At 41.2% G+C, this 18,640-nt stretch overlaps 2 protein-coding genes across 7 annotated transcripts in view; both read right to left on the bottom strand.

The window, feature by feature from the left end:
- The window catches only part of SNX29 (sorting nexin 29), a 123,909-nt gene extending 111,841 nt beyond the window's left edge, over positions 1 to 12,068 (bottom strand). For 5 of the 6 annotated variants that reach the window (XM_080354144.1, XM_080354146.1, XM_080354145.1 and 2 more), the window contains exons 1-4: positions 11,433 to 11,720; positions 6,568 to 6,632; positions 5,723 to 5,775; positions 2,457 to 2,581 (exon numbers count right to left, since the gene is read on the bottom strand). In XM_080354144.1, coding sequence (XP_080210270.1) covers positions 2,457 to 2,581; positions 5,723 to 5,775; positions 6,568 to 6,632; positions 11,433 to 11,577 — 388 coding nt within the window. In that variant the 5' untranslated portion in view covers positions 11,578 to 11,720. Of the gene's footprint in view, positions 1 to 2,456; positions 2,582 to 5,722; positions 5,776 to 6,567; positions 6,633 to 11,432; positions 11,721 to 12,007 lie in introns of those variants that run through there. The other variant, XM_080354148.1, reaches the window with a different exon arrangement.
- Positions 12,069 to 14,237: 2,169 nt separating this feature from the next.
- Positions 14,238 to 15,809, bottom strand: TNFRSF17 (TNF receptor superfamily member 17; the record flags this gene model as incomplete). The annotated part of the gene is made up of 3 exons (XM_080353841.1): positions 14,238 to 14,494; positions 15,237 to 15,368; positions 15,695 to 15,809. The coding sequence occupies 3 exons, from the start codon at positions 15,807 to 15,809 to the stop codon at positions 14,238 to 14,240; spliced, it is 504 nt and encodes a 167-aa protein (XP_080209967.1).
- Positions 15,810 to 18,640: the final 2,831 nt, after the last annotated feature.

Raw genomic sequence — 18,640 nt, 5'->3', positions numbered from 1 at the left:
AATATGACGCACCAGAACTACTGAAAAATTAAAACAAAATAAGCAACAAAGACAAAATTTTGCTTCAGCCTGCAGAAGAGAAGGCTGCAACCATCTAACAGCCATGCGCCGGTACCTACGAGGAGTCATCCAGGAGACTGATCAGCTGCGGTATTGTCACGGAACCTTAACTGGCATTAAATTAAGAGACTCTCATATTGTTACAAACTAAAGACACAATACAGTTCTATTATTTGCTGCTTTTGTTTAGATTGCTGAATATGAGATTAAAGGAGCTGTGTATGCCTGTAGTGACCACGCCACCAATCGATACCTAATCACACTGACGTTAGGAATTTGTTTACTTGAGTATGTATTTTTAAAATTAAAATATTTTAAATAGGATTTTAAGTCATAGTTCCACAGAACTACTACTGGAGCTTTTATTTAAAACGTTTATTTCCATTTCAGGAAAACAACGTAAAACGCTGAAGCTCTTAGATACTATATTAGCTCTTAGATGCTATATTTCTTACAGCCATTTGAAACTACAGCTTGCCATGAAATATCTGTACATTTCAAACAAGAACTACTGCTGAACAATCTTCTTTTTCAATTGTCAAAGCCCGAATGCGTAGCCTAAACAGCAGCATTCCACTATGGTAACGAAAAAGATGACACCTGTGATTATGTTTGACAGATTCCTTTGCCTGAAAGCGACAAAAATATAGAAGTGCTTTGCAACTCCTTTCAGAGAAAAAACAAAAGGCAAAAAAAGAACACACACTGTAATTTACCAAGATAAATGCCACGGAACCCAGCTATTCCCACTTAAAAAACCAGCTTCTCAGTCACTCTACAGCATTAAATTTGCTGTGAAGCAGCCACGTTTTTGTTCTCAAACTTCCATACATTGCTTAAGGTTCCTAAGGAGTAAAAATGATGTTTTCTTCCTTCTTCCATTCCCCAACCATAGATAACTTTCCCAACTTTCTCCTCTTCCTCCACATCATCTCACTGAGAAGCCCCCAAATAAGACATATACACAAAAACACACAGCGAAATTGTTACTAAGTTCCCAAGTACCAGAGACGCACCTTTATACACCTGACCACCAAAAGACAGGATCAAAAATTTTATACACTCTTGACGTTACTAACAGGCAAGAAATTGTAAGAATTATATGTAATGTCTTCAAATTTAAAGACACGTTATTTGCATAAATCGGAGAGAGTGTAAAAGGGGAGAACATTCTCTGCCCCAAAGCATAAGACTCTCAATGGCAAGCTGGGGAGATAAAAAGCAGATAACCACATCAGTACCGATGAAAGAGATGGAAACTACCCAGAAGCTGAAAGAGACCACAGAGTGCCTAACTCCCAACTACGCACACAGAAAAAAGCACACAGAAGAGCTGAAAAATCTGTAAGGATTGTGTAAACGGCTGAATTTTTACTTGTTCATACAGAGTCCACAAAGTGTCGAGTCTTGCCCTTTATTAGGTAAAAGAGGCGAACACGGGACACGCGGCAGCTCCTCTAAAACCACAGCTATTTCAGCTGCCCAGCTACCTAAGTCTGGGGGCTCTAACCCATTAGCAGGAAAGTCGGCAACCAAGACCCAATATTTCACCCCATCATCCACAGGAAACAAGTCCTTTGCTATAGCAATTTAAAAACACCATCACACCAAACTACACGTTTTGTGTTAATGTGATATCCATTATACGCAGTCGTCTGGTGGAAATGGAAATTATGGCTGGAGGTCAAAATATATTAACAATTCTAGTATCACTGAATGTATTTTTAAAACAAAGCTCAAAACCCCACTATGCATTACATGTTACACTTGACAGTTTCAAATGCCAAAAAGGAACTTCTTTATATTGTGTACCATGTTCAAGAGAAAAGACACTGTATGTCAAACTTCACAACAAAACTGATGGAGATTAACACCTTCATACACTTTTGATAAAAAACAAGGGAAACTTCAAGGTGAAGAGAAGGCAACAAAAATGAATGAATCCTTTCTTTAAATGTGGAGAAAGTAATAAAATTCAACCCAACCAATATAAGTTTTAGTTTTTAAATGACATCTCTACTTAGAACTTAAACATATCTGATGCTATAGAATATGGCAGTTAAAGAACAAAGATGAGGTTAAGAATTAAGATGTCATAGTAGAAAATTAACAGCACCATCACACAATGTTTATCCCTACCAGAACTCACAAGAACTCTGCCAAAGATACGGTTCATGATGGAACCGTAGGAAGTGCAGATTTCCAAACGTCAAAATTTCTAGAGCAATTTCATATGAAAGTTAAATTAGATTTAAAAAGCAATAACCATTTGCACTGCGTGAGTGCAAGTATTGAGTATGCTACCAACAGTCTGCAGTTTCTATAATTTAGAAATTGTATCACATGTTTGCATTTATCAACTGTTTAAAACAGCAGAGTGATGATTAACGAATTACCTGTTTCAGTTTTAGTGGAGAAACCTGCTGCCTGTTTGATGGCCGCCGCAGTTAACGCCAGCCCTCGGCTTCTCCTCAGACCGTGCTGCAGCACCGCTTCAAACTGAGCGCACAAACAAGTGACTCTGCAACGCAGGTTTGAAAGAAATCACGTGAAAAGAGCGATCAACTATGTTTCCATAGAGCAGGTTTATTCCAAATCTCTGAATAGAAAATGTAAAGGTCAAGCATTATTGTATGTGTAGTGAAAGAGCCCTTGTGCGCATTCGTCTCGTTATGTGCAATGGTCTGACCCACTCAACCCCGCAGCCTCATCGTGACTGGCCAAAGCTGGGACACAGTTCCATTCCGGACAACAGCCATCAGCTGCAGAAATCACCCTCGCCTGTTCTCGTGGTTCTCAGCCATGGTAGTTGAGCTGCAGATTACCTACTTTTCATGGATGTAATCACATTTTCTTAAATATACTTTGCACTACCACATGCAATAAATGATTTTCTGAAATGATGCCACAACTTCCTATACAATTAATAGACAATTTTCTTAATTTGTACACTATAATTCAAGCCTAGGAAAACAATTAAACATACATTTTAATGCCCTTCAGAAATCCTAGGCACAGGAAAATAAGAAAGATGTGGGGGTTTTAGGAGATATGTTGAATCTTCAGGTTTTGATGTTGTTCTTTACAATGCTATTTATAAAATTCTTTTTTTTTTCTTTTTTTAAACATAATCCAGTTAATAAAACAATTTCCCTACAAATAGAAACACTGTAAAACCAGCAAAGTTTTAAAATTCAGTCTGCCAAAGGGATATTATTGTAACCTACAGGGAATAGTAAGGCTTAAGATAAAACAGACATGAATGCCATCTGTTGTTCAAAATCTTATTTCCTCTAAATTCTAGTTTTGGCATTAAATAAACAATACTTTAGCTTTGAGCAAGTTGTCACCTGGCTGCCAAAGCCGATTACTAAAAGGAAGGACAGATACTTTAACTAAGCTCAAGCAAATCAAAAACCCAGTTGAAGGAATGGCACAGGACTCCGCTCAGGCATCCCACAAGTACAGAGTACAGTACAGAGTTCTGTTCAGGGTCCCAAAAAAGCACAAGAGGAGCACTGGCAGAAAAACAGGTATATTTACTAGAACTGCCCTGGACAGAAGATAGTTTAACACGTAATGCTTTCCAGTACATCTATGTTAGGAAAACTTGACTTTGTTAGGAAGCCTTTACTAATAAAGCACTACAGAATTCAAACAATACTCAAGATGACTATGGAGCAGTTGTGATTAATTTTTACCAGACTGCTGCTGTTAAAATGGAAATTTCAGCAGACACATGAACCCCCCAGGAAAACCAAAACAAAACAAAATCTACTTGACCTTTTCAATTCAGAAAAAGCGGAACAGAAACCAGGTGCTGTGAAACAGCTCGTGTTAGAAATCCACACGCACTGAGAATCACAGCGAGAAAACTGGGCAGCGTTTTACAGGAAAATTTAGCCAGTAAATAAAACAAAATTTGAAACCAATCAGGTGTTCTACAATGCCCAATAGACGTAGTGAATTTGCCAGATAGCGTTGTGAGGGTGCGTTAAAGAAATGCAGAAAAGCACAGAGAAGTCTCGCGCACATAGACCATAGAACTCTGAACAATTATAATCTCAAAGACAAAACAAAACACTGGGAGAACAAAACTTGGAGAATCATGGATTTTACCAGATTTTTAGCTAAATTCTCAGACCATCCTCTTTTTCAAGATTATCTTACAATATTTAGCATAGTAATAACCTCAAATACCATGGCTTTTTTTCTTTTTTAAAAAAAAGCTATTAATGCAATTTCCACTTCCTTTTTAATCCTGAAACTGTCTAGCTACGATCCATTATTCACCATGTCTACTGAATTCTAAGGAAAATATTTATAAGTAAAATTTGGCCAGCATTATATCCTTGGAATCCTTATGAGAAGACAAATATTAAAGGGCATCATTCAGGTGATCAAGCAAACTGAGCAACAAAGCAGAAATTTTGGATCCAGAGAATTTGCTCTACATAGGAGGTACCCCCTTCTAGCTGAGTTTACACAATCTACTACAAGGGCAAATATCATCAATACATTGTCTCACATAAGCTAAGCAGTAAAGATAAAATGGAGACAGGTTTGCCCTTTCAGCCCTTGTTGCTTCTTCCTCCTATTCTGCACCTCCCATTGCTTCTAGCCGTGTCATCTTCCTCATCTTGCAGCAACTCCAGCATTCACCAGATATTTTATTGACTTAACTCATTAAAATGGCAGAAAGTTATCATTCCGCATTGTTTCTTCTTTTATTAAATCAATTCAGAGGACTGGATGATGAGCAGGCATTGCTTAAAGGGTGGTGGAAGGCAGCAGTGCTGCGGTCAGGGACCCTGAGGAGATACCGGAGCCCTCACAGCCCTTCAGTACCAGGGAACTGTTACGCTGGCTTTCCAGACGTCGTGAACCCACATGCTCAAACACGTTCTTAAAGACCGAATTGGGAGGGGACTGGAGAGAATTCTGGCATCATACATAAATGGTCAAGAGATAATTAACTTCTTCCCAAAAGGCAGAGTCAAACATAAGAACATAAGTACATAAGAAACAGGACAACAGACAACTGCATTTGATCCTGGTGTTTTATTTATCCAAGATTCTTCAACAGGACAGATTCTGAGAAAGACACAATAGGTTACAAAAAGCACTGATGTCTGTCCACCAGTTCTCTTCTTAAAAGCCTTAGAAAGCAATGTGCCATATCCAAGAACAAATGCAACTAACAGGAACTAAATGATACTTTTAACTTACGTTAATAAAAAGGAATAACTTCTTGTACAGAAAAAAGAAGAAAAATAGGTTTAAAACATGTCAGGAATAAGAAAAAATGAGAATAAAAATGTTCTTAATGCCTACGCGTTAAACACAGTTGACAGAGGTGTATTAGTAATAAATATGCATTCATTTGAAAAGAGGTTTTAGGGAAGACAAGTTCTCCCAATCTCATGGTCAGAATCCAATGCTTTGTCAGGAACTCTGCAGCCACTTAAACACTTGTAACTCCATACAGAAGAACACTCCTTGTTAAGTGTCAAATTTGTAAGAAAATTCAGAGTCCCATTTCAGTGTATGTGTAAACAAAAGAAACTGGGTTTTTTCTGAGCATGTCAAGTAATCTGTGTTGTGTTTTATGTCATTATAATACATAATCCAAGCATGTGGAAAGTTTCTTAGACTATTTTACCTGCTATCAGAGTCTGAAGCAATTTCTTTTCTTCCTCCAAAGCGTATTTGACACTGTAATAAAAAGATTTAAAGACATTTTTGTTACACTAACAAACTCAATATTCTGAAATATTTCCGTATAAGAAACAAAGTCATAAAAAAGGAAGCAGCACAAAAGAAAGCATTGGCAAATACAGCCTGCAAACAAAGTGCTTTACAGCATCAGGTTCCACTAACGGGCTACCCTTGCCGTTCAAATACCTTCTCACTAGCCAGAACACCACACCTGCAGGTCCTTCAATAAACTTAGAATGGAGTAAAAACTACTACTTTTGAGTTTTAAATGTACACCCACAAAAGCAAACGCTGCTCCTATTCAGTTCAGTGCTACAGTTACAGAAGAATCACTCTTTACAAACCACATCAGTGGCTTACTTTTGAGGCATTCTTTTGCCTCCCAAGTTCTCCTAAATTGAATCCAGTATATGAAATTCTACTTGCTGAACTTCATGTTGATTCAAGATACATACAGATATCAATAAATCCCATCTTGTATTTTAACCATTCACACTACATTTAGTTCAGCCATATAAGTATTACCAATATATGTATTAGAGAATATACTTTTAAAATATATAGTTATAATACGTATGAATATTACAAATACAATCTGTCAAGAGCAAGAATTTTAGACAAATACTGCATAATAGCTGATTGCTCGCAGACACAAAACCTGAGCAGTACTGTGTGAAAGACAACATTTCTTCTGTGTCTTAAAGAGGAGAAAAAAGGGCAAAAAGGGTTCCTGCTGGTACTGGCAACAAAGAGAAAGTATTCTGTGGAAATATGTATTGAATTTCTCACCTGTTTAACTGCATCCAGTAGCCGTTCTAGAAGAAACTGTCTTTTAGTGTCATTGTTCTGTGAACCTGAAATTCAACAAAATTATATCACTTTAAAATACAGAGGTTTTTAAGAAAAATACATTTGAGACAACACCAGGGCCCTTCCCATGCCAGTTATCCCATTAACTTTATTAACGGATGTTCTCTAAGTAAAATGATGCAATATAAGTCTGTGTTTTGAGGTTTCAAGTATCCTTTCTCTAATATGCAGAAATACTGTTTGAAATATCATCTAGGGTCTTACTTTAGTAAGATTTTTGTTTCATGATATAAAGTATATTGCAGCAATACCAGCCATAGTACAATTGTGCATAATCAGCGCAGCTTCACCTAGTTTCTCAGCACAACTACCCATGGGGCTATATTGCAATCATGGAATTGACCTAGTTTAAGATTTTTTTTTAATTTACATTTTTTTGTTGGTGGTTGCATTAGATGTACGATGGGGCTCGCACTGCAAACCCATAAATAGTCACACTGGGAAAACTACCAGGGTAAAATATCATCATCGCACAAGAGAAGGATGGAAAATGAGAAGGAGCCAGCAGGAATATCTTCTGACTGCCAAACAACCTTACTGCACAAAGAGTTCTAAGCCAGGTGAAGTGACAGGAACTGCTACAATAAATTGCAGCATAGTTCTTCCTGATTAACAGCTATAAAATCTAGTTTGTTACTACACAAGCAACTACACAAGACAACCTTTAGTTCCTCAGTCATTTAAACAACAAATACCATACTGCTTTGCCTGTCAGAAGCATGAATATGTGCAAAATGTATTGTTTAATTAACCTACATCACCTCTATCATTTCTTTATTCTTTACTTCTCAGTCAAAATACCCTTCAGAAACCTCAGTGGCTTCTCTGGAATTAAATTCGCTCTTTCCTTCTTTTCATCTCAAAGAACAAACAACTAATATAAGTGTAAACTGAAAGCCAATTATGGAAACTTTGCATGAACAAGTTCCTCCAGATACTGAAAATCACAAACCACACGATAAGCTCTCTAGTAAATAGGGATGACATCAAAGACCTGTGTCTCTTCCCCTTGCTGTCCCACACTGCGAGATCCCAAACCTCGAATCTCCTGTCTTCATCATCCAAGTAGTTTGCTCCTAAACCTGTAGGAGGGGACAGAGTTTGTCCTGCCAAAATTATTCTTTGTTTCATCTTAAATATGGGATCAGGAGACGTAAAAAGTCACAATGAGTCTATGATAGGCAACGCCAGAATAAAGAAAACAATGGGAAAAACGTGCCAGTGTAGATGCTGGCTAAGTAAGCTTCACAATGTTTATTTAGCTGATTACAGTGGATTTTCAAGAAGTTCTACTTCCGAATTTGAACTCTGGCTCAAACTGTGCAGACACATGATGTCCAAGGTTTGGTTCTGTTAGGCAAATACTCTGACATGTGAATACTTGGGTGAAGATGCAAACTATGTTCAATGATAATAAAGGACTCCAGAAGCAAACCCCACACCAAGAAGGTTTCCACCTCCAAACAACTATGCCAGTTATGCCACTGTGAAGATAAGGTTAAATTCATATGACCTCTACTACTCCACTTCATGCTCCTTCAGAGATTAGAAGTTTATTACATTATATTCACTGTTCTTACCATGCATGCATTGCCAAAAAAAAGGAGAGACATGCCAATGCATCTAAATGCCTTATAATAACTAACATAATTGTAACATACAGAAAGCAATTAAATCTCAACTTTTAGTACAACCCCTCATGCACAGTAACCTCGAATATACACAAACCTGCAGATTTTCTGTACTGTCTCAAAACTAATTATTTCTACAGTCTTACGCTATCCACATACCTGCAAGAATAGGCATAATGCAACACTTCTCTTTATATGAATGGTTTGAGACTATTTCAGAACTACTTTTGGAACCTGAAAAACATCTATCAAATGAAAACACTAAGTATGCGCGTCAAATTTGTCTTCCAAATACAATACATGTTAGTTTTTAACTCCACATCTCTTTGGCATCTTTGTATCTATTTGTTAAAGCAGAAATGATCTGCAACCAGATATCAGACTGTGAATAATATAAAAAAAAAAAAGTATAAATATAAAAAACCTCCAGATGATCACTGTGCTAACTGACATTCTAAATACTAAAGTGTGCAATAACAAACAGCCTTAAATTTACACAGACTGAGTGCAGTGTGAAGAGTGGGGGCTGGCTGAGGTTTCTGCTCAACGCCCGTCTTCAGAATTCACCTGGTGCTGTGCGTAACATAGAAGCGTTGCAGGTAGGAGGAAAAGAATATTGACAAAGTCTAACACTTTTAAAAACTGAAAGACCAAGCTGTGTGCTTTTTCAAGCAGCGGATATATTTTCCTTTGTAATAAGCCTAGAAAATTTAGTGCTATTTAGCAATGTTTTTGTTTCAAGAAGATGGAAGGTAAAAATAAATCTCTACCAACTCTATTTAAGATTTTGCTCTTTTACAGTCTTTACTTTCTAAACTAAGCCTTAACCCAAACGTATTTTCAGACAGGAGCACCAATTAAGTGTCATCAACTCTAGCTGATTTAAGGACAAGCAGTGTACTACAAACTGACCAAAACACCCTTCTACTGACTCAGAATAGCGGTAAAAACTACAGTAATATACAGACAAATGCAAAGCATCGAATGCATCAAAACAGCATTACTCAGGAAAAAGAAGCTATATTTAGACTATTACAAGAAAAAAAGGAAGTTTACGCGAGTCTAAAAATAATGGTGAAAACATAAGGTTGCAAAACTAAGAAACTTAGAGACATCAACACCTACTGGGTCAAAAAGGGTTAAAAACAGGCTCAGGTACCGCACCTGCCTCTGGGACCCTTGACATATTTTGCTGTTCACAGTCACGCTCTCCTGGTTTTAAAACAAACTGCTCTCCATACCCTGACAGGAATATCCACACCTACTGCAGAAGAAAACCGACTATGTAAGTAAAGGAAAGCAGGGTTTTCAACCCATTCTTTACAGATACAGCTCTCTTCAGCACCACATGTAGAATATAGGTTAAAACAAACGAACAAATAAATCTCAGATTGCTCTTACATACTTTTTGAAGTCTTGTGTGCAACATTTCAGACTCAAATTCCTTTTGCTTGCTCTAGTATGGGTTCTGAGGATACAAGCTTAAGATAAAACAAACACAGGCCCAATTTAAATACTACCTTGTACCACACTATGATAATTCTACTGCCTCATCCTCAATTAGACACATTTTTATGTTTTTTGAAACTGTCATTAAACAAGTGACACCTCTAGTTCGTTACAAGTACATAAATCCAGAATCCTTTGAAGTTCAGCCTATTCAACACTGTTCAATAAAATGAGAGTATGTAATCAGTAAGTAGCATTAGTAATATTAGAGTAATGCTCAAATTAACTGGAAGTTACCTTCACTGCATCTAGAAATACACCATAGCTAAAAAATATATATTAAAAATAATTACAGCCATTAGGGAAAGAGGAGGTTCTATCTATATGTTAGGAACAACCCTTTTAGTTTTAAGGGCTAAAACTGGGCAGGGAAATAACTGCAGAGTGCTGTTACAGCCACTACAAAAAGGACACGGTTAAACCTGATGATAACATTTGCCATCTACCTTACCAGAAACAAAGAGCATAAAGACACACTTTTCTCTTTCCTGATCGATTCCACTTACATTATTCTGGAAAAATACCTTATTGTATAACAGTGAAAAAATGGTGTTCTTTTCACTTGCTGTCTAACTTAAATCGTTGGGAAAGTCGCACAGGTCTTGGCAAGGGCTGCACATGGGGAGGTCTGCCATGCAACGGAGCCGCCAGCCTTAACGTCACCTTAGCCATTATTCTAGTTATTGTTTTCTCTCCTCATAACCCTGTATATCTTCATTGTTAAAAATATATATATATATAATTAAAGGTATCAAAAATAACTACATGATGACATGTTATACTCTAAGAGGTGCCACCTTGGCTTTTGAGTCACACAATTCCAACAGAGCTCCCAAAGATGATTCTCCTGGGAAGACTTAGGCTCAGATTTGCACAAATTTGTACAAAGCTGGTCCCGGCTTGAATTCGTCATTGAAGGGCTAAGGTTTTCCATATGAAAATGCTGACTCTTCAAAACTTCGGAGTTAGGATTTAGTTTGTATCATGTTAAAATCTAAAATGTGAGAAACATCATTTTCCCATGGTTTGAAAGATTTGGTTGTGACTTGTGTTTTTCACAATGCTAATTAACAGTTTTCCTCACAATAATATTTTTTTTTCCCCCTCAGCTCTTCTTCAATAAAAATATTTTGTTTTATTCTTACCACAAAGGTGAGAACAAAACAGAGAAAGATACAACTGAAGTGTTTTAATTTTCATTTTTTGTTTCATTTTCGGAAATGACTGCTATCCATAAATTGTGTGGCATTTAGTTACTCCCGTTAACTCTCCAATTGTTTTCTTACTACCTTCGGCAAGAGATCTCACCATGGATTAAATCAGGGTGGGAGAAAAACATACCATCTAATTTTCAGGTGCAGTGTTGTCTGGAACTTCCATTACTGAAGCTGTATAAGCAGAACCATGAAAGCACTTCACTTCTTAAAAAAAACCCAAACAAACCCTTGCCAAGGTGTTTTAAGACAGGCTAAGTATATATTTGCATGAAAAATCCATTAAAATTTCTTACTCCATCCTACAAAATCCCTCTCCGTGCCAGCCCATTCAAGCGGCTTTGCTTCCTCCAGTCCTAAGGTGTATGGGTCTCAATTCTCACGCAAAGCTCTGAGGTACAGCTCAGACCGCGCAGGTCTGCACACGCACCCTGCACACGCACCGTCCAACGCGTCCGCCCAGCGCCGGGCGGAGGAGCAGCGATCCGCCCCAGGCACTGCAAGGGGCCGCCGGCTCCAGCTGCCGTGCCCCTCACCAGCTGCGCGGCAGGGAGCTCCTCTTCTGCTTTTGCCATTATTTCTCTCGGTCGCCTGTTTTCTCGGTCTATCCGCCGGCGTTCCGCGGGGCCGCAGCTCCCCGCCCGTGCCGTGTGACCGGGTCCCGCCCAAGGGCAGGCGGCAGGGACCGACAACGAGGGGAATCGCCGCTCCGGGGGAGCCGGGAGCGCAGCGGAGGGGCAGGGTGCGGGGCGGGGCGGGGCGGGGCGGTGCGGGGGTGCAGGCACGGCTGAGCTCCGCCGCGCTCCGCGGGGCACGGAGGCCGCAGTGCCCCGTGCCTCGGCACGGCCGCGGCCCCGGCGGGGACAAGCCGGGGGACAAGCGGCCTCGGCCCGCGGGGACAGGGATCCGCCGGACCAGCAGGAGCGGAGCGCCGGGACCCCAGAGCCCCGCCGGCCCCACCGACCCGCGATGGCGGCGGAGCGGCCCCACTCGCCCCCCACTCACCACTCATGGTGGCCGCGGGGCCCGCGCCCTCCGTCCGCCGGACCCGGTCCCTCCTCCCGCACAGCCCACAGCTGGGCCGCCCAGCGCACACACTCCGCCCCGGAACCCCGCCCCGGCGCCCCGGAAGGTAAACACGGCCCGGGGCGGCGGAGACCCGGCCCGTTCCAGACCCGGCCCGTTCCAGACCGGGCCCGGCCCGCGGCTCCGCGCACGGGCTCCTGCGGCGCGCGCCGCTCCCGCGGACAGGCGCGAGGCCGATCGGCTCCGGCCCAGGGCGGCTCTGGCGCGCGCCTGCCCGCAGCGAACCTTCCGCGAGCACGCGGCCCTGGCGGGAACGCGCGATCCCTCCGCCCGTCCCGGGGCAATGAGTCCGCGGGGAAACCCCGGGCAAAGCGAGGAGGAGAAACACGCTCTGTGCTGGCACACGCGTGGTGTCAGCTGGGAGCCGTGCGTGGTTCGTGTGTCAGAAACACCGGCACCGAAATTGTGAAACTCCGGTGCAAAACAAATGGCAAAGCCCTGAAGTCATGTTCCGAAAGGCGGAGGCGTCACCCGCTGTTCCGCCGGCGCCGGGCGGTGCGGCTGGGCGCGTGCCACCACCTGCCCCGCACACTGCGGAGCGGCACAGCCCAGCGCAGCCCAGCCCAGCGCAGCCCAGCCCAGCGCAGCCCAGCCCAGCGCAGCCCAGCCCAGCCCAGCGCAGCCCAGCCCAGCCCAGCCCAGCGCAGCGCAGCGCAGCGCAGCCCAGCCCAGCGCAGCGCAGCCCAGCCCAGCCCAGCGCAGCCCAGCCCAGCCCAGCCCAGCGCAGCGCAGCCCAGCGCAGCCCAGCCCAGCGCAGCCCAGCCCAGCCCAGCCCAGCGCAGCGCAGCGCAGCCCAGCGCAGCGCAGCCCAGCGCAGCGCAGCCCAGCCCAGCCCAGCGCAGCCCAGCGCAGCGCAGCCCAGCGCAGCACAGCCCAGCGCAGCCCAGCCCAGCCCAGCACAGCGCAGCGCAGCACAGCCCAGCACAGCCCAGCACAGCGCAGCCCAGCGCAGCACAGCACAGCACAGCCCAGCCCAGCGCAGCCCAGCGCAGCACAGCCCAGCGCAGCCCAGCGCAGCCCAGCACAGCACAGCACCAGCCCAGCCTAGCACCAGCACAGCACAGCACAGCCCAGGACAGCACAGGCTGCTCTTTAAAAAGGAGTTCCTAGGAAAAGTAATAATAATAATTTTAATAGCTCTGTTGGTCTATTTCAGAGTTTTTGGCTATGTGTGGCCAGACCCACACAGGTAACTCATAGCCAGCCCACACTTCGTGGTCAGCCTCCTGTTCACAGATTGTTCACAGATTTTGTGCAATAATTTACTACCCTTAAAACATTTTAATTCATTATGTATGCAGAACCTGAAATAGAAAGTTAACTACAAATAAAAAGATTGTTGTTGCTTCTGTTGTTGTGGTTTCCAGGAATAAAATTGGCCTAATATGAGGAAAGTAACATTAATGCTTGGGAGGCAAGGTGACAAAAGGACATTCCTAATTTTACAAAGTAGCCTGGCATGACTCTATCTAATCAGCAGTCCTTGTATGCATAACAAGGGTAAGTAAGAAAATAAGTAAAATAGAAAGAAATGTTTATAGAATATAGTCTGCAAAACACTTGGCACTTAAAGGCATTCTGCAGCCCCAGGAAATGCCCTGGGATTGCAGATACAGCCCCGCTGGTGGGACCCAGCCACCCCATCGGAACAGGGGACACTGCACCGACGCATTCATCGTTACAACGTTCCTGTGTCAAGCATCGTAGGGCCTATTTTAAATTACCCTTCAGAAGATTAGGGATGTAATGTGGGTCTTCATCTCTGCCTCTTGGGACATTCCTTGTGTACCATCAAGCAATTTTTGACACAAAATCTGAGTTTAACATAAAATACATATTTGCAAACCTGTTTATTGATGGGTTTGTATATACCCAGCATAAGTAGATACAATCTCTAAAGGAAGAAACAGCCAGCCTACATGGGGACTTTCAGAAATTAAAAATGCCAATAACTAGTTTAATACTTGACAATAATGTAGAAATACTTGACCAAAGAGATACTAGAATTAGAAATGCTATGACAATATTAATGAAAGCTCAATGAAGATCTGTAAGGATGATGTACTAGCCATCTCCACTGACTGCAAGTATGAAGATTAATACTGGAATAACTCGTTACACAGTAAAGAGAGAAAATATTCTCTCATAGTCACCCAGCACCCAGAACATAGTTGCAATAATCAAAAGATTTTGTGGTAACTAGCACAGTAGCTCCTTCTTCTGTAGCTGGTAATGGAAATGAGGTTTCCCAGCCAGCCTGAGTCTTTACCAAGCCACAGTCAGTGCAGGTGCATTCTTCCACCGAATACATCAGCGTTTCACTTGGAACTGGGTGTCTCGTTCCTTCTGCATTCACGCTGCTTTCAGTATGAGCCTTCAGAATATTATTGAGCTCCACAGAAGAGTCTGTAAGCATTGAGAAGTTCATTTAGTACATACATCATGCTATATCAGGAATACAGTTAATAAAGAGCCAGATTTCGTGATGTTCCAACTATGTACTAACCTTAGTGAAAGTTTTAAGATGTAGTTATATATTAAAATCTTTTGTTCTATGACAATATGTGCCCTGTACTTCAGGATAAGCATTTAAGTAATTAACACATATTTTATAATCAGTTATTTATCGGCTGAACACTACACAAATATTAGTATTTGTAAAATGTAAAAAATAATTGTCACCTTCCCAAGGTATGGCACATACACTTCTCACAGGCTAGAATATTAAGTAAAATTATATCATATCTTATAAGATGGAAAGCTAATATTGAATGTGTGTCCCCTACCTGAGTAGAACTTCTTTCGCATTCTATGAGAAGAGCATGAAACCTTTATAAGTATCTTTTGCTATTGAGGGTTCATAAATGATTTCTCAAACCTCAGCAAGTAAGCCAGGTGTGAATATGCAACAAAACAATCCTGACCTGATCCAGAACCAACAAAGAGAGATTGCTGCTTTTACAAGTGATCATCTGGATATTTTATTCCCTAAAAACTTCATTGAGACTATTTGAGGAATACAAAATAATCCACCGAAGACAGTTATCAGAATCTGGAATGTAAATTATATGCACAATTTATACATGGTGAGAGTCGCTAAAATGTACAATGATCTAAAACTATTTGATAAAGAATCTTATTTATTCACCTGTGTTTTTCAGTTTTTCTTTTAGTTGCTTTAGGGGCTTCCATTTAAACAAGACCATTAAGGTGAACAGAGTGAGCATTAAAATTACTCCTAAGCCCAAACAAATCCAAAGAACTCCACTTGAATCAATACCTTAGGAAATGAAAGAGATGCATTAAATTAATTGTAAACAATAACCAATGAACAGTAAACATGTCCAACATATAGAACTTCTATATCAAAGGAGCAATTTCTATTTTTATTGAGTTACAGCTCAAGTAAAGCTTGAGAGTTTTAAAAATTTACTCTTCATACAGGACCCACTGCATGTATCTTTAACATTTTTGAGCCCATTTACTATTCTGATAAATTCTTTGCAGGTTTTTGATTTCTTCAATTTTTCCTGTTTACAACTCTGTGTAAAATACAACATGAAAATGCCCAGCATAGCCACAAAGTTCTGCAGAGATATTACTTACTTGTATCACAGTAGTTTTCACAGGAAGGTGGCGGTGCGCTAGAGCATCGAAGATGACAGGGCTTACAAGAGAGCAGCAAATGATCAAAGTATTCATTTTTGGGGCAGTGTGCCATCAGGGTCAGTAATTATGCAACTGGAAAGCCACGGAAATTGTAAAAGAGTGAGGATCATCTACAAAGGGCTTTTCTGTTCTCAGTTTTGGCAGATCTAAGAGCAGCTAGCAATAATAGTTGGACTTGCATCACAGCTGCACTAGGTACTATCATGTTAAATAAAAAGGATTTAGCTCTGAGGCCCCCAAGGAATTATTGTTCCTTTTTTGGCAGTTCACAATTGTAGAAAAACTGAACAGCTGCACCAAGATAATTTTCAATGTAAATAGTGTCTGAAACAGAAAATGGTTATTTATAGATGACATTTCTTGAACAGGTGCTGAACATTACGAACTGTGGAAATGCAAGATCTCCAAACTGGAGTCCATAATAATTGTTCTTGTCTTTAGAATTTCGTGGGGTTTTTCACAGTGATAGGCCACAGTAATTATCTTTTCCTGTAATATGCAAACTATGCAATGCTCACTTTTTGTTCTTTTTGCCCCAGTCCAAGAAGTGTAAGATTAAAAAAACAGAGGTGGGGGCATAGCAGCAACAAGATACAACCAGTGCGGCTTCTTCATTTTCCACTGACTCATTCTGCAGCTTCAGAGAACTTCCTTCGTACCTCTTTCCCTGGATGGACAATAATAGTTAGAACACATAGAAGATGAAATAATTACTTTTTGTAAATAAATGGTTTTCTGATTTTAAAAGAGATACTGTCAAAATGCAAGCTCAACAACTACTTCATCATTGTGTTGTACAAAATACATCTAAGACCTTCTGCTATAATGCCAAGGCAAAATCTAGAGATTCAGTCCAGGGACATTGCTCCTCAGTTCCAAATTAGCCTCATTTATCTAGCCTGTCAGGCTTTGTTTGGCTTTTTGCTTGGTTCATTTTTGGGGTTTTAGCTGGGTTTTTTTTGCTTATAACCATAGCTATATAAGAAATTTAATGAGATTACATTCTAATCATGAAAGAGCTATATGAATATTTTACAGTTTTGATTCAAACCATTACCTGCATTTTTCCCCCTATTTTTCCACAATGCAGAACTGTCACTTTATTAAAACTGTAGTACCCAGCATGGAAAAATAGGTGGGCCACAGGTTTTATTCTTGTGGCAGAGGGTACACGGTACCTCCTTCCCAGCCAGGAGATGGGGCACCCCGAGCGTGCGCAGATTTGTCTGTGCATATGCAGGGAGTGTAAATGCATTTGGTCTTGTCCAGGAAAAAAAAAGCCTTAACAACAGACTGCCACAATGAATATAATTTACAAAGCTTAATCGTTATCTTGACTTTTTAATCTAGTATAATGTATTTTAAATAGAAAGCTAACCAGTAATCTCTATCGAGTTGCAATAACTGCCTTTATCCAGTATCACTGCCACAGATAGATGAGAATTACAGGTTTATTTATAGTTAAATTTCTCCTTGACACAATTAGTTTAATTGCTTTCTTGACTACAGAAAAATATTGTATAAGGAATTATAATTTCATACCACATCACTGTGTGTGAGACTTACTTTCCCACGAACTGCGCCGTGTGGCATACACAAACTGTTTTGAGTGGAACAGCCCAACGAAGCAATCTGCATTCTCATCTGGAGCAGATGGAACTGCTTCCTATGGCTTCTGCCCTTGTTTCTGCAGGCCAGGTGCACAGCTGGAGGCTTCCTGTTGTGGGCTTTTCTCCCTGTTCAAGATTAGTGGATAAACAGGAATTGGTAATACCTGATTTGGGCATGACAAAAGAAAACAGGGATACAGACAGTGGGTAATGCAAAAAATTTCACCAGGAAGCCAATGGTGGTGCTGAAGTCCTAAAACTGGTTCTAACTCCCTTCATGCATTCATGCTCCAGGGGAAAAAAACCCAAGTTGTCGCTAGAACATCATTCCTGTTTCTCATGAAGCACCGGGTGGTAGCTCATGCATAAAGCAACTTGAGTTTTTGCTTTTAAGATGGTGTTTAGCCTTTTTCAGTCATGGAGAGGACAATCACATTCTCAACTGTGCTCTGAAGTAGGCAGATTTTCCTGAAAGTATCTTCATGGTATCCACAGGTATGAGAAGTGAATTTCAGGACAGGCAAGCTCGGTCAAATGCTTTAATCTTTTATCAGTATAATTCCATTGACTTCAGTGAAATGCTTTCCAATATTACTTAAATAGAATATTTTCCTATGCTGCAACTTCCCATTGTTCTTGCATTTTTATATCAATATCTATAGCTTGTAATATGAAATTTGAATATGTAGTATGAAAATTATTAAATTGCCAGCTCTCAAATTCCAAAACTTTCAAACTATACGACAGCTGCTGAGTGCTTTGTGAAACATTTCCCTCTTGTGTGCAATCAGACTCTCCCCAGGAGTAACTTGGAGGAGTAACACCCCTCATCTTTTCCATGTGGCTCCCTGTAACAAGGAAGTCTCCATCTGCTTTGTAGCCACCCTCTAAATACTGGAACATGGTCGTGAGGTCTGCCCTCAGCCTTCTTTTCCCAAGGCTGAACAAGCCCTGTTCTCTCAGCTTTTCCTCACGTGGTGGCTTCCCAGTCCTCGGATCACCTTGGTGGCCCTTCTCTGGACCCTCTCCAGCTTGTCCACAGCTTTTTTGTAGAGCGGAGACCAAAACTGAGCACAGGATTCCAGGTGTGGCCTGACCAGCGCTGAGTAGAGCGGGATAATGACTTCTTTGTCTCTGCTGGTGACGCCCTTGCGATGCAGCCCAGCATCCCACTCCTGCTCTGTTGATTACTGCAATGTATCTTACAACAGACACGTACTTGATATGATATGGTACTATGCATAAAAACTGTAAAGAATGGGGTTAAAGAGAG

This window comes from Nesoenas mayeri (assembly GCF_963082525.1).
Source record: "Nesoenas mayeri genome assembly, chromosome: 15".
Taxonomy (NCBI): Eukaryota; Metazoa; Chordata; class Aves; order Columbiformes; family Columbidae; genus Nesoenas; species Nesoenas mayeri.
Note: the sequence above shows the minus strand (reverse complement) of the source record. Positions and strands in the feature narration are given on the sequence as shown.